The sequence below is a fragment of the Erpetoichthys calabaricus genome, chromosome 16, assembly GCF_900747795.2.
Source record: "Erpetoichthys calabaricus chromosome 16, fErpCal1.3, whole genome shotgun sequence".
Lineage (NCBI taxonomy): Eukaryota > Metazoa > Chordata > Cladistia > Polypteriformes > Polypteridae > Erpetoichthys > Erpetoichthys calabaricus.
Window position 1 is genome coordinate 30,738,788 of NC_041409.2, and position 14,680 is coordinate 30,753,467.

General features: G+C 39.1%; 1 protein-coding gene across 1 annotated transcript in view; it reads right to left on the reverse strand.

Moving 5' to 3' along the window:
* Positions 1–14,680, reverse strand: part of LOC114667047 (calmin-like) — a 105,736-nt gene that overhangs the window by 21,219 nt on the left and 69,837 nt on the right. Inside the window, exons 3-6 of the mRNA XM_028822149.2 lie at positions 10,881–10,976; positions 6,918–7,001; positions 5,858–5,950; positions 2,725–2,921 (exon numbers count right to left, since the gene is read on the reverse strand). Coding sequence (XP_028677982.1) covers positions 2,725–2,921; positions 5,858–5,950; positions 6,918–7,001; positions 10,881–10,976 — 470 coding nt within the window. The remainder of the gene's footprint in view (positions 1–2,724; positions 2,922–5,857; positions 5,951–6,917; positions 7,002–10,880; positions 10,977–14,680) is intronic.

The following is a 14,680-nucleotide window of genomic DNA, read 5'->3' on the forward strand; positions in this document are numbered from 1 at the left end:
TTGCATTTCAATATTTTTATGATTCTTGCTCTGTTTGGATGCAGTTAAAAAAAGTTTAATTTTTAGTGGAAAATTAGTATGTGTTAAAGAAGAAAAAAACTGTGGTGGGCTGGTGCCCTGCCCGGGGTTTGTTTCCTGCCTTGCGCCCTGTGTTGACTAGGATTGGCTCCAGCAGACCCCCGTGACCCTGTAGTTAGGATATAGCGGGTTGGATAATGGATGGATGGATGGATGGATGGATAAAGAAGAAAAAAATCTTTAAAGACTGAAAGAACCACTGAGTCTGAATGTAAAGGTTTCTGCCCCATGACACAATCATAACAACTGCCACTGCCATTTACAGTATAATACCACATTATGCATTCGTTTTTCTGTATACAGTGATCCCTCGCTATATCGCGCTTCGCCTTTTGCGGCTTCACTCTATCGCGGATTTTTTTATATTTAAATATATATCGCGGATTTTTTGCTGGTTCGCGGATTTCTGAGGACAATGGGTCTTTTAATTTCTGGTACATGCTTCCTCAGTTGGTTTGCCCAGTTGATTTCATACAAGGGACGCTATTGGCAGATGGCTGAGAAGCTACCCAACTTAATTTTCTCTCTCTCTCTCTCTCTCTCTCTCTCTCTCTCTCTCTCTCTCTTGCGCTGACTTTCTCTGATCCTGACGTAGGGGGTGTGAGCAGGGGGGCTGTTCGCACACCTAGACGCTACGGACACTCGTCTAAAAATGCTGAAAGATTACCTTCACGTTGCTACCTTCTGTGTGCAGCTGCTTCCTGAAGCGACATGCTGCACGGTGCTTCGCATACTTAAAAGCTCAAAGGGCACGTATTGATTTTTCACTGTTTGTTTTTCTCTGTCTCTCTCTCTCTCTCTCCCTGCTCCTGACGGAGGGGGTGTGAGCTGCCGCCTTCAACAGCTTTGTGCTGCGGTGCTTCTCATACTTAAAAGCCAAACAGCCCTATTGATTTGTTTGCTTTTCTCTCTCTCTCTGACATTATCTGCTCCTGACGCGCATTCCTTTGAAGAGGAAGATATGTTTGCATTCTTTTAATTGTGAGACGGAACTGTCATCTCTGTCTTGCCATGGAGCACAGTTTAAACTTTTGAAAAAGAGACAAATGTTTGTTTGCAGTGTTTGAATAACGTTCCTGTCTCTCTACAAACTCCTGTGTTTCTGCGCAAATCTGTGACCCAAGCATGACAATATAAAAATAACCATATAAACATATGGTTTCTACTTCGCGGATTTTCTTATTTTGCGGGTGGCTCTGGAACGCAACCCCCGCGATGGAGGAGGGATTACTGTATACACAAAAAAATGAGAATATTCGATTTTTATCAAATGCTATTTTCCTTGGGCAAACAGTCTATATTATTATCAACATTACTTCCCCACTTAATAATAAAAGTAATCCTTAATATTAGAATGGATTATTTAATTTAATAATGTTTTTCTTTAAGTCAGATCAGATTCAACTGCATTTAACATTCCTGAGAGTTGTTGCAACATTACTGTTGTCCAAAAGGCTTCATGTCAAGTAATTCTTTTTTTAATAAATATTGTCACACATGCGCGCCTGTTGATCCCTCTGCAGGCTCTTCTGAGGTCTGTACTTCCACCCCAGGTCGAGAGGGGGCGCTGGCGGTAACCTTTAACTCTTTTTCTTCATTCACGGTACCTAGAAGACGCCCAGTGGGGGCAACTGACTCCGCCCCTTCCGGTCTCCCCAGTACATATCCTTTGGTTCCTGGAAGGAGGACGCACTTCCCGCTGTGACTTTATGACGACGCTTGAAAGCTAACAGAGACATCCCTCAACAGGATGCTGCTTTTGTTCGTTTATTTAGTGCCATCGATTGGGCTGGCCCCCCAATATTTTCTCTTGCATGAACCTGCAGTTCTTCCAATAACCACAATATATAATTTGGCTTGCGCACTTTCTTTAATTTCTTAGGGCAGAGCTGCTACCAAACATCAGGATTTCTCTATTTTAACCAACACACACTGAAGGATAAATGTTTTACATTAGTAATCTTTTACTTTAAGCTAAAGTGTCAACTCTTCAATACAACGGTGGTACTTTGGAATTCAGCAGGATTAGTGAATTATTTGCCTGGGACAAACTGACAGAACAAAAGCAGCCTTTACTAAAAGTTATATATTGATTAACCTGAGTGAAATAGGAATCATACGTACTAATGCATATTAATACTGTCTCAGTTCAGGCTAAAGCCTGCTTACGATAACTGTGCTGGGCTTCCTTGGCATAAATAAAGGAACCTTTGAATCATCCAGAGCTTCAGCTGATTATTTAACAAAGAGAACATCCCTGACAGCACACATCTTTGTGGATGTGAGAGAAAAACTGAAGAACCCAAAGTGAAATCCACACATACACAGTGAAAGTCTACTAACTCCATAACGACCACCATGCTGCCCTAAAATAAACTAATTATTAAATAACAAAGTAGTATCTTGTAAGCGGATATCTCTCCCACTTAGTGCTGATAGCATGTCTCATAGATCTAACATAAATCACTTTGACTGAAACATGAAACTCCTGATCTTAAAAGAGACATCTGACTTTTAAAATAATCACAAGCAACCTTATACGCTTTTAAAGGATATTGTCTAGCTGCTCCTAAGCTTGTCCTAACCAATCCAATTACAGTGCTTTACCACTCAGGTATAAAATTGATGAATATGGTCTATTCTTACTTTCTTGTTCGTTTCTGAACCCACTGCAGAAGAGTCTTAATGGCTTTTCTTTGATCCTTTATTGACACAGACAACCGTTTTTCTTCGGTGGGAGTGCTGGGGTAAGATGATTCGGAATCAGTGCTGTTTTGTAAAGATGACAGGCTGGAGGAGGAGGAGGAAAATTTATTCTTGATATTGCCCGTGAGTTCTTTGATCTGAAAAAGAAGGAGTAAAAAAATGAATTAAAAAAATACATATACATATATATACTGTATATGTTTACTGTTCTTAAGTCTCCAGTTATATTCCAGCTTTTACATTGCTTTCTCATAAAAAAAATATACATGACTGTTTCAGGTCTATTTTTCCTTTTTCTTTCATACAATTAGTGTCACCTATTTTAAAATCCTCCATATAATGTAAAAACATTAAAATGTTAAACGAACATTTTAAACCATGTGTGATGAAGTCTTAATGATTTTCAGTGGACGCATTTTCATGACTGTCTGTCGTGCCCACAGATAATTTCACGCAGTCAGTTGACACCTAAACTGTCCCAGCCATCAGGATATCTTTAGTACCCACGGCCAGCTCCAGGCACCAGCCAATCCCCAAAGGTGACCACCACATCCCATGTTCATTAATTTCATATCCCAACACAGGGGTGTCAAACCCCAGGCGTGGAGGGCCGCAGTGGCTGCAGTTTTCATTCTAACCCTTTTCTAAATCAGTTCTCACTGCTAATTAACTTCTTTACCCTTCATTTTAAAGGCCTGTTTTAAAGAGTTCAGTCCTCTGAAATGATTCGTATCTTCATTAAATGACAGCCAAACAGAAATGAGATGTAAAACGAGCCAACAGGTGACCAGCTAAACTGGGGCTTCAAACTCCAACCAATTTCACTCCAACCTGTTTCTTAACGAGAAGCCAATTCTTGCTGTTAATTAAGCCATTTATTTAATTCCATGGCCTGTTGCTGCTCTCATTCTGCGACAGCAGACATTTCCAAAACTGTTGATTTTCTGTTTTTTCTAAGAACACCCTCACAATGTGTTGGTGAGCTGAGAGATCAACCGTACTGAGATGTTCGCATTTCTTTCTTTTCAGATATTGTGTGATGGGCACAGATGAGCTGGTCATGTGGCGGCTCGTTTTGTGTCTCATTATTGTTTGGCTGCTAATTAGGGAAAAAGAAACAACTAAGGGGCCTGAGTCAAGTTAATTCAAACTAAAGGAAAAGAAGTTCATTAACAGCAAAAACTGGTCACAAATTAAGAAGATGGTTAGCATTTATTCACTTAAGAAATATAGCAAAAGTTAGATCTCTTATAACATTGCAAGATGCTGAGAAATTAGTTCACGCATTTGTTTTCAGTCGACTAGATTACTGTAACGCACTCCTCTCAGGACCACCCAAAAAAGACATCAATCGATTACAATGAGTGCAAAATGCAGCTGTTAGAATCTTAACCAGGAAAAGAAAATCTGAGCACATCACCCCAGTCTGAGCGTCACTACACTGGTCACCTATGTCATTTAGAATTGACTTTAAAACCCTGCTTATGGTTTATAAAGCCTTAAATAATCTGCTCCATCTTATATTAGAGAATGCCTTACACCTTACACTCCAAATCGTATCCTTAGATCTTCAAATGAGGGTCTGCTTAGAATTCCAAGAGCTAAACTTAAAAGAAGTGGTGAGGCGGGTGACCTTCTGCTGTTAGGCACCTCAAATCTGGAATAGCCTGCCAGTAGGAATTCACCAGGCTAATATGGTGGAGCACTTTAAAAAACTGCTGAGAACACATTACTTTAACATGGCCTTCTCATAACTTCACTTTAATTTAATCCTGATACTCTGTATATTCAATTAATTATCATTATTATTCATGGTGGCTCCATAATCCGTACTAACCCCTACTCTCTCTTCTGTTCTTTTTCCGGTTTTCTGTGATCTGTGATCTGCGCCACCACAACCTGATCAAAGCACTGTGATGTCCCTCCATTGATGGATTAAAGACCAGAAGTCCACGTGACCGTCATCATCAAGTTCTTCCATGAGAACCCTGACTACCATGAGGACTGACTGAGGTCATTGATGTCAGGTAGAATGCCTAGAGGGGGCTGGTCAGGTGGTCTCGTGGCCTTGGACCCCTGCAGATTTTTTTTTTCTCCAGCTGTTTGGAGTGTTTTTTTGTTTTTTCTGTCCTCCCTGGCCATCAGACCTTACTTTTATTCTTTGTTAATTAGTGTTCTCTTATTTTGATTCTTATTTATTTTGTCTTTTTTCTCTGTCTTCATCATGTAAAGCACTTTGAGCTACATTATTTGTATGAAAATGTGCGATAGAAATAAATGTTGTTCTTGTTAGAATGAAAACCTGCAGCCACTGCAGCCCTCCAGGACTAGAATTTGACATCCCTGTACCAACACAAGGGTGCCAATCTCCAAGGGACCAGAGCTCATTGGTTTCATATGTGATTGTAGGGGTGACAGTCCTCCCCTTGCTCCTTCGTCGCTTTCAGATCTTGGATATCAGCCAACTCTGCCAATATACCCTTAAGCCAACCCTGTTAGTAACTATTTGACTCTGCAGTATGTTCCAGACTGACAAATGTTTATATAAATCGATTCATTTCTTTTGTCTTTTCCAAAAACAAAATGTTAATGACACGGAAAGTGATCAGCTGATTGGATACATTTGAAACTTACTTCAGTTTGATAAAACAATAAAGGCTACAATTGTTAAGGAAGGCAGACGAATGCTGAAATATAGTGGGGAGCGTATCTGGGAATGTAACCAAATTAGAAGGGAAATTGCTTGGTGACTTGTGAAAACCGCAAAATATAAATTAGCATTTGACAACTTACCAAGCTCATGAACGTGTGTGGTACAATGGTACAAACACCTCATCTCTTGCTTACAATCCAGATTAACTAAAACATCCATACTGAACTTTCATAACAAAGGGGGCACAAGAATTGTGCAATAAGTTAGTACAAGGTGTTCAAAAATATGTGGCTTTGTGTGGCAACTTTTTGAAAGCCTATCCCAGAATACCAAGTGGCCTGCCTTACATCAGTGTGGTCAAAACATGCCGCTCATAACAATATAAAATAGAAGAAATGAATAGTCTGCACAAATAATTACCTGAAAGAAAAGAATTATGTTCCATACTAATCCAAGCACAATGGAAGGATTTCCATCAGCAATATCAGCAGCATCAATACTAACCAGCTTCACCTACAATACAATTAGAAGAAAGGAATAAAATAATGGGGTGAGCATTATTTATAAAATAATTAACACTGGCTCTAACAATAGTTGTGTCATGCCTCACTTGCAACATGGTAGCACTAGGATTCTTTGCCATCAACAAAGCTGCCCCGGTTGTTGTTTCAATTCTTTAGCTTCAGCACTACCTTAGGTCACCTTGACTATAGCAGATCTAGACATGGCATGGCCTCCTGCCCGGCGATATGCCGTGTCTTTGTTTGGGTTATGGATTTAAGAAGTTGATACAAATACAAAAAACATCACGTATAAACTGACAAAGCCTAAACACAAAGACAAGCTTAACAAGGATGAAGGATGTGTAAAAATGGTTAAAGAGCGGAGTGAAACCAAATTGTTTGTCATATTTAATTAGTTCCATGTAAAATAAACCTGCCGCTGCTGTCCCTACAGAAATTGCATCCACTCGTCCCCAGTCCAGACGCTGCTCAGACTGGAGCCATGACAGAAGGATTGTGAGCTGGAATCAGAGAGCAGTGGGCTCTTGGGAAGGCTTTAGGAGCTACGCCCGCCTGCTCTGTATGTAGACCAAGGCACACAAACACCCGCAACGCGCCTTGTTGTTATATGTGTTTATCAGCACACGCTCAAACCTCCGTCTCGAAGTACACCAAGACACCCATAAACGGGTCTACACACCCTGACACCATCAAATCTTACAAACACCCTGCCACTGACACAAAGGATTTTCAAAGGATACAACAGCAATTTGGATCATTCAGAACTGGAATTAATTTGAAAGTCCTTGTCACGTTGGGATAAACATGACATTATACCAGCTCATGAAATTTAAAACAAATAAATAAACAAATCAAAAGCACCCACACACAGTTTGGACACTGACTTGCACCAGCTCACATCATGTAAAAGCCTGTACTTATCAGAAGTGTTAAAACTATAAGAAATTTGTACTTACATTTCTTTTCTCCAAGAAATTTAGGACTTTTGCTATATTGTTGAGCCGAAAGATCCGGTGCAGCGAGGGCTTGTACTCCTGAAGCTGAAAGGCAGCAAAAATTCAATCTAACTTGTTCTTGTAAAGCTCTCTTTACTGAGTACAGACTCAAAGTGTTTACACAATTGCAACTTTCATATGAGAAGAATCAAGTACAAAACAAAACATTTACATACTGGGAAAAGTACATACTGTATATCAAGGGAAAAACAACCCAAAGCCAAAATGAATCTCATTAATCCACATAAGCAAAACATGGCAAGTCAAAGTCCCATTGAGATACAGCCAATGTACGATAAAGGAGAAGAAATAAAAGCTCAGCATTTCTCAAGAAAACCAACCTCTGGGGAGTCACAGTTGGTTAAAGGAGACAAAAATCACAGACCTGACGATTTCCTCCTCTTGACCATTATACACCATCATACAGTAAGTCAAATCAACAATAGAATAAAGTGAAGTCAAATGAGAAGGTCTGCTATCGTTAAATTGACCATTAAATCTCAAGCCTCTCCATAGCGTTTAAAAGTGACCCCACATCTACTAACAAATAAGCAGTTTTAAAACCTTGTTTCCTGAACCTTCTGGAGCCTCTCGTTTCAGTGAACTGTAGCAACACCTAACTTGGCAGTATAAGGAACGAGACAGTCCCCAGGCATCTTTGGGGCATCAATACATTTCTGGGCACTGACACGCACACAAACATGCAAGACCAGTCTAACCTGTATGCCTTTAGGAAGGTGAAGAAAACTGGAGTACCACTGAACAGCAGCACACCGGGAACATGTGCAAAGTAAAAATACAGATTTCCCAGACAAGGATTCAAACATAGTCTTCCAGACCTGTGATGCAGAAGAATGAACTACAAAGCCACCTTGCTACCTTTAACTAAATCTGAGCCCAATTCAATTATGACGGTATGAAAGCCAATCTTATCCCAATCACACCAGCCACAAGGCAAGGGTCAGTCCTGGAAATGGACCCAGCCCACTCTAAGGCACATTCACGCACACACCTACATTTATTCAGCCAATTGAGGGGCACCCATCAACCCCACATGACCATTTGTAGAATGTGTGGAAGAGCCAGAACATCTAGAAGAAATACACACATGAGGAGAAGATGATTAAAGAATCTCCTCAAAAATGGTTTTCACCCTGAGATTTGAACCCAGAGCTCTGGAGCTGTGAGGGTACATTGCTGTCCAACAGTTTCTAAAAAGGGGTGCGTTTTTAAAAGATGTTGGAGGAAACTGTAGTTTTAAAGTGAGATGGAGTATCAAAATGAAACTCAAAATCAGAACTGCATCTCACATATGCCACACAAATAGAAAGCCAGCACTCGGCAGGTGCTTTACATACTTTTGGATTTAATGTGCATGTTAATTGTGGAAGGATAGTATATAATTCCATCCGATGTACTCATTGTTTATTTTTATTTATTTATTTACTTATCAGTTGATTGATTGGCTGCATTATCTGGCCTGTGAGTCTGTATTCTTGTTTTGTATGTTTCTGCTGCTGGATGCATCTAAATTTCTCCATGGGATGAATAAAGTTTACCTAATCTAATCTAATAAAATTATATAGGATTAGAAGTATAAACATAGAATATCTAGTATTTATGAAGGAAAATGAAGAAGCTTGGACTTACTGAATACCATATTTCTATCCATGCACCGTATTTGAGATACCGTTGTGATTTCAGTTATTTTTCAAACATTCCTAGGCGGTCATATGTAACAAATATGTAATCTCAGAAATATGCAGGTGGAGGAGCCTGTGGTGTCCTGGATAATGGACTCTCTGTTGGGGAGACAACAGTTTGTAAGGCTCAGGACTATGTTTCTCATACGGATGTAAGCAACTCTAGAGCACCACAAGGAACAGTCCCGTCTCGTTTTCTCTTCACTTTGTATACCTCACAACTACAGATATAACACCAGGTCATGTCACATGCAGAAATTCTCAGATGATTCTGCAGTTATAGGGTGTATTGATAAGAGGGATGAGACAGAGTATAGGAGTCAGGTGGAGAGGTTTGTTTCCATCAATACTTTGTTAGCATCAATAAAACCAAGGAACTGGTAATTGACTTTCATCACACCAAACAGCCTCTATGTCTGGTCATTACTCAGGTAGTGGATGTAAAGGTGGACCACTCCTACAAGCACCAATGATCGGTTAGACTGGTCTTGTAATACAGAGCAACTATATAAGAAAGTGTAGAGGAGGCTCTTCATCCTTAGCAGACTGTGTTCCTTTAATGTGGGAAGTGACATCCTTCACATCCTCTACAACTCTGTGATGGCCAGTGCGATTTTCTGTGCTGAGGTGTGCTAGTCTGGTAACACCAATTCAAGAGAGGCCCACTTGTTCAACAAGCTAATTAAAAGGGCAGGCTCAGTTATGGCATACACTCGTTGTAGCAAAGGAGAAAATGAAAACAGACCTGAGTGCCATTACGAACAATGCTGCGCAACCTCTCTGACACACTAACACTGAGGACTGTCAGCCAACAAGTTATTCAGCAGAAGTGTGTGAAGAAACACGAAGGGGACTCCTTTGTACCAACAGCAATACGCCTGCATGATGCCTCACTGGGACTACCAAGTCAGGAGTATTTGCATTGTGGTGTGCGTTCACTCTATCTATCTATCTATCTATCTATCTATCTATCTATCTATCTATCTATCTATCTATCTATCTATCTATCTATCTATCTATCTATCTATCTATCTATCTATCTATCTATCTATCTATCTATCTATCTATCTATCTATCTATCTATCTATCTATCTATCTTATAGTGCCTTACACATCCATCTATCTATCTATCTATCTATCTATCTATCTATCTATCTATCTATCTATCTATCTATCTATCTATCTATCTATCTATCTATCTATCTATCTATCTATCTATCTATCTATCTATCTATCTATCTATCTATCTATCTATCTATAGGGCTTCTGTTAAAAGCCAAAATTCCCATGGGGACTGATGAAATTCTCTCTAACTCTAAATAAAAGGTACAGTTTTACAATTTTTGTAAAGATTATTTTACAGTTACCAATTTCTAACAAGCATAAAACATGACATTTAACACTGACTATATCAACTATATCAAAATATTGCAATATTAAATAATAAACTTTATAGACACAGGGATTTTGCACAGTACACTGTAATAGCAACACTTTTTAAGTAGAAAAAGTAAAATTAATAACCTCTGTCCTTGATTGCTTGCATAGATACAGTTTATGGAAAAGTTAATAAAAGGTCTTAAATTTCATGTGCGAACTTTTAAGGGCAGGCAGTTATTGTGAGATCAAGTAAATCAGGAGATGAAAATACAATTGAAGCAACAGCTAAAATCCCAGTCTGGAGGAGGCTGTCATGGGTCAAACACAGCAAAGTAAAAAAGAAAACTCAATTGGGAAAAATTTGAAGGGGCAAAACAAAAACTCAAAATGAAAGTGCAAAACCAAAATAAATTATGCTATCTAAGACTTGAGTACACTAAATATCTTTTTGAAATGTTGTTGATCCATCAAAGGATGCTTGAAGACACTGGGCTCCTGTATTTTACAGAAAAACCACAACAGAGTTACGTAATACATGACTTCAGGTCACACAAAGGCAACAGGCCATGTTGCCAAAACAATATTGTGGTCTTTGGGACCCTAAAACACAATCCAAACAAGATGTTAAAAAAAGTTTAACATTATTAAAATGAATACCTAATGTTAATATTTAAAGGAAAATACAAAACAATCCATAATTACAACACTGGCCTATTATACAGTTTTCTGATGATTAGAGAATCTTTGTTAAGAAATTTAACAATTACGATCTGTGCCCAAGGGAGATCATCTGATTGGTGGATGATATCATCACATGATAAGCAGCGTAAGTGGGACTCACCAGTTTACAGCCTGAAAGCTCTTCTACTAAAGCCATTAAGATCTTTCCATCTTGGATGTCAAGAAATAAATCCATCACAGACAGAGGTGGATTGCACTAAAATAAATACAAAAATAGATAAATGGATAATACATACATATATACATACACCTAACCTCCTCCTCCTCTTCCTCTGTAGAAGACATTCCAGCAATGGCCATACACTCGGCTAACACAATTACCACAAAAATACCAGATTGCCTCTTCAGAGCAGATTCTAATCAATAGCGGTTCAGTCAACATTAAATTGTGTGGCTTCTTGTTACAGGGCAAATCAGACCTGCCCATCACAGTTGCTTACCTCCATGTCAATATAGATGACTGTTAATGACTGGGCATCTCAAATTTAGTGACTGCGTGATGACGACTTTCTAGCACATTTGAGCTCACCACTTGTTCAGACAGCCAATAATGTGCTAGCTTATGGAGCTGGTGCTGTACAAAGAGTTACCAGGTACAGCAAGTTCAGCCACAATCTCTACCCCTTTTTTTCTTTTTCAATTCTGTTGTGGTACATAAAAACCCAAGACATCACACAGATGAGCTTCACTTCTAAACATTACTTTATATGCATTATAATTCAAGATGAGCATTCAGTGGTTGTCATCGTTCATGCACACAGAGCTAAAGACAAAATCAAAGCTGCTGTACAAGTCTCAGACTGTTTGGACTTACAGTAGTTGCTGGGTATGTAGGACTACATGAGCAGCTTCACAGAAGTGTCTTGTGTGTCTGCCTCTTACTCACTAACATATGTAAATGTAGTCTGTGAAGGAAATTCATCAAATGTGAAATGGCTTTTAAGGGATTGGAAGATAATAGTGATCTGTTTTCAACTGCATCTTACCAGAAATTCTTTACTGTTATCGCACTTTAAGCATTTACTGTATAGATATTTTTCATTATCATCATCATATTTTATGAGAAGCAATGAAGAACGACTTGTTAAAAACAATGGAAAAGGTCAGATTGGACAAAGTGGTTGCAGAGTTCACAAGCAGATATGGTGGTGGAACGCTGATGTAGAGAAGGCAATTGAAGAGTAGAGGAGATGCTTTAAGGAGAATGTAGAAAGCAACTAAGCGAAACAAAATGGAAACTAAGCAGTTGCAAAGCCAAGAGGTAAGAGTTTGCAGGTGAGCTTCATAATGAAGTAGGAAAGCAGAATGTGCTCAGGAGGATAAACTGCATGGCAAAAGAAAGCCAGGATATAGCAGATGTGAAGTTCTTGGGGAAAACATGCTGAAGGGAATGATGTGATTGATAGAAAGCCTACCTAGAAGAAACACTTTGAGAAAGTTCTGAATAAGGAGAATGAATCGATAATTATATTTACTGGGAAAAAACAAAAGGTCCTAGCTGTATGCCCATGAAAGAAGTCATGAAACATCTAAAGAAGCTGAAAATAAGTAAAGCAGCAGGCACAACTAGAGTGGTGTCAAAAAGTAGGAGGCAGCAAAATATCCTGGAGCTGAATAGTTGACAGACCTGTGTGTGTGAAGGGTGGATTACTGAAGACTAGAAATTAAGTGTGCTTATCCCAATATACAAGGGGAAGGAGATCCACTGGACTGTGACTGAAAACACATCATCACCCTTTTGGAGCAAGTAATGAAGGTTATTGAGAGAGTGTTGAGGAAGAATCAAGGATCAAGTGAAAGAAAATTTAGCATCTTTTCATGTCTGGAAAAGGAATAATGGATGTCATTTTTGTTGTCACACAAATGCAGGAAAAATATTTGGTGAAGGGAACAAGCTGCACAATGTGTAGGTAGATATGGAGTAGGCATTGGACAGGATACCATAAGAGATAGTCAAGTAGGAATTGATAAAGTTATGTGTCGATAAATGGTTAATTGTCTGCAGTGATGTCGATGTATGAGGAAGCAGAAACAGCAGTCAGGACAGCTGATGGGTATATTCGTAGGTCTGAGGTGAAAGTTAGCCTGCACCACTGATCCATTCTGGGAATGTTTCTTTTCATGATTGTGATTGAACAGATGACAAGAGAAGTGTGGGAATAAATGTTATGGATGTTCTTGAATGCTGATGGGAAAAACTGAAACAGAATTGAATGAGAAGATACAGGAATGGAAAGGGCAAAGCGGTGGAAGTGAAAGGCCTAAAGGTAAATGTGGGAAACACCAAGGTGATGGTTGGAGGTACGACTTGTGCAGTGGAGGTGATGGGGGAAACGCAATTTAAAACATGAGTAGTTGGAAGTAGGTGCATAAAAGATTCAGTGACATAAAGGGTGGGAAGGGTGCAAGGAATTACCAGCCCTAAATTGGGCACCAACTAACAGAACATAGCAAACATACATTTGTGATGTATTAGGAAAACTAGAATACCTGGATATAAAAGTCATGGAGAGAAAGAACAAAGTCCACAAAGAAAGTGATGAGAGAGAGATTAAAATCCAGGAATTTTGAGTCATCTGGCAATGCTTACCACCATACTAAGTATGGAGTATCAAATGAATCAACGTTTTTGTTCACCTATGTTACAATCTTTTGAATAATCAATAAGGATAATAAATAAGTGTCAGGTAATCGGGTCTAAATCAGTTTCAGAGAGTCAGAAATTGCATCACAGATGTGTTAACTGGTGACAAACGTATCAAGCTGGCCATCATTTACTGTATTCAAATCTTGATGTCCAAACTATACAAAATGAGTCACATATAATTTTTGGTATATGACCATAAAACATGGCAACACTAACTGAGAAACCCAACCACAAAGACAGAAGAAACCCAATATCACACAGTACAGACAGTGATTTCTACCCAAATACTGTATAACCATTGCTTCATTCTCTCTTATTTCCATTATGCATTTTTATTTTAGCTGTACATCCTCCTGAACTTCATCCCCAGGTTCGTTAGCCTCCTTCGCCCTGTGTGAAATGTAAGATGAAAACTGACCCAACTAACGGAGGGTTATTCGTCTTTAATTTAATCAGAGAGATCATCCCGCATGCTGCCAAAAAAAACAACAACACACAGCTGACCCAAATCAGTGATCCCGTTAATCCCTTACAAGTCAAAAAACAAGTAACATGACTTCCTAGAAGTGCTTATTTGCTGTGGTCCAGCATGTCCATAATGACTTGATAAATGGTTACTGGTTGTGAGAGACTCCCCAGTAGACTTTCCTCTGTTTGAGTAACAGTGGAGACAAGACAGCACAGTAAAAAGAATGACTGCCATTCCTCCATTTTCCAAGCCTAGTTAATCCACTCTATGGTTTGTGTGGCCTGAAGGCTGTCAGCAAAAGGGTGCAAGGCAGGAGCCAACTCTGTAAAGGGTGCAAGGCAACTGCAGGACACAATCATGCAGATACAAGAATTGACCTGAGTTGTATTAATAATACCAATTGCTGAATCAATTTATTAAGTAAAGAGATATTACATGTTCATGGAGTGTATCCAAATTATCGAACAGGGGAGAATGGGCAACTGACTGACTGGCATAGAAACCCACACTCAGCAAACTGGGTTATAATGGGATGTGTCTGTACACATAAGAAATATAGAAACATATATACAAGAAATGCAACACAGTGCTGGACTGAAATGTCAATTGTCATAACTGTAAGAAATGACAATAATAGGAAATAATCATCAAAAACTACAGGAAACAATAACAACTGTGAACACCAATAACACCTGTCTTGTAGTCCTTCAATATCTTGTGTGGCCAGCTCTTGCAGCGACTCCTCTGGGTTATGTCTCTCTATGTCTCTGGTATGTTGTGATGC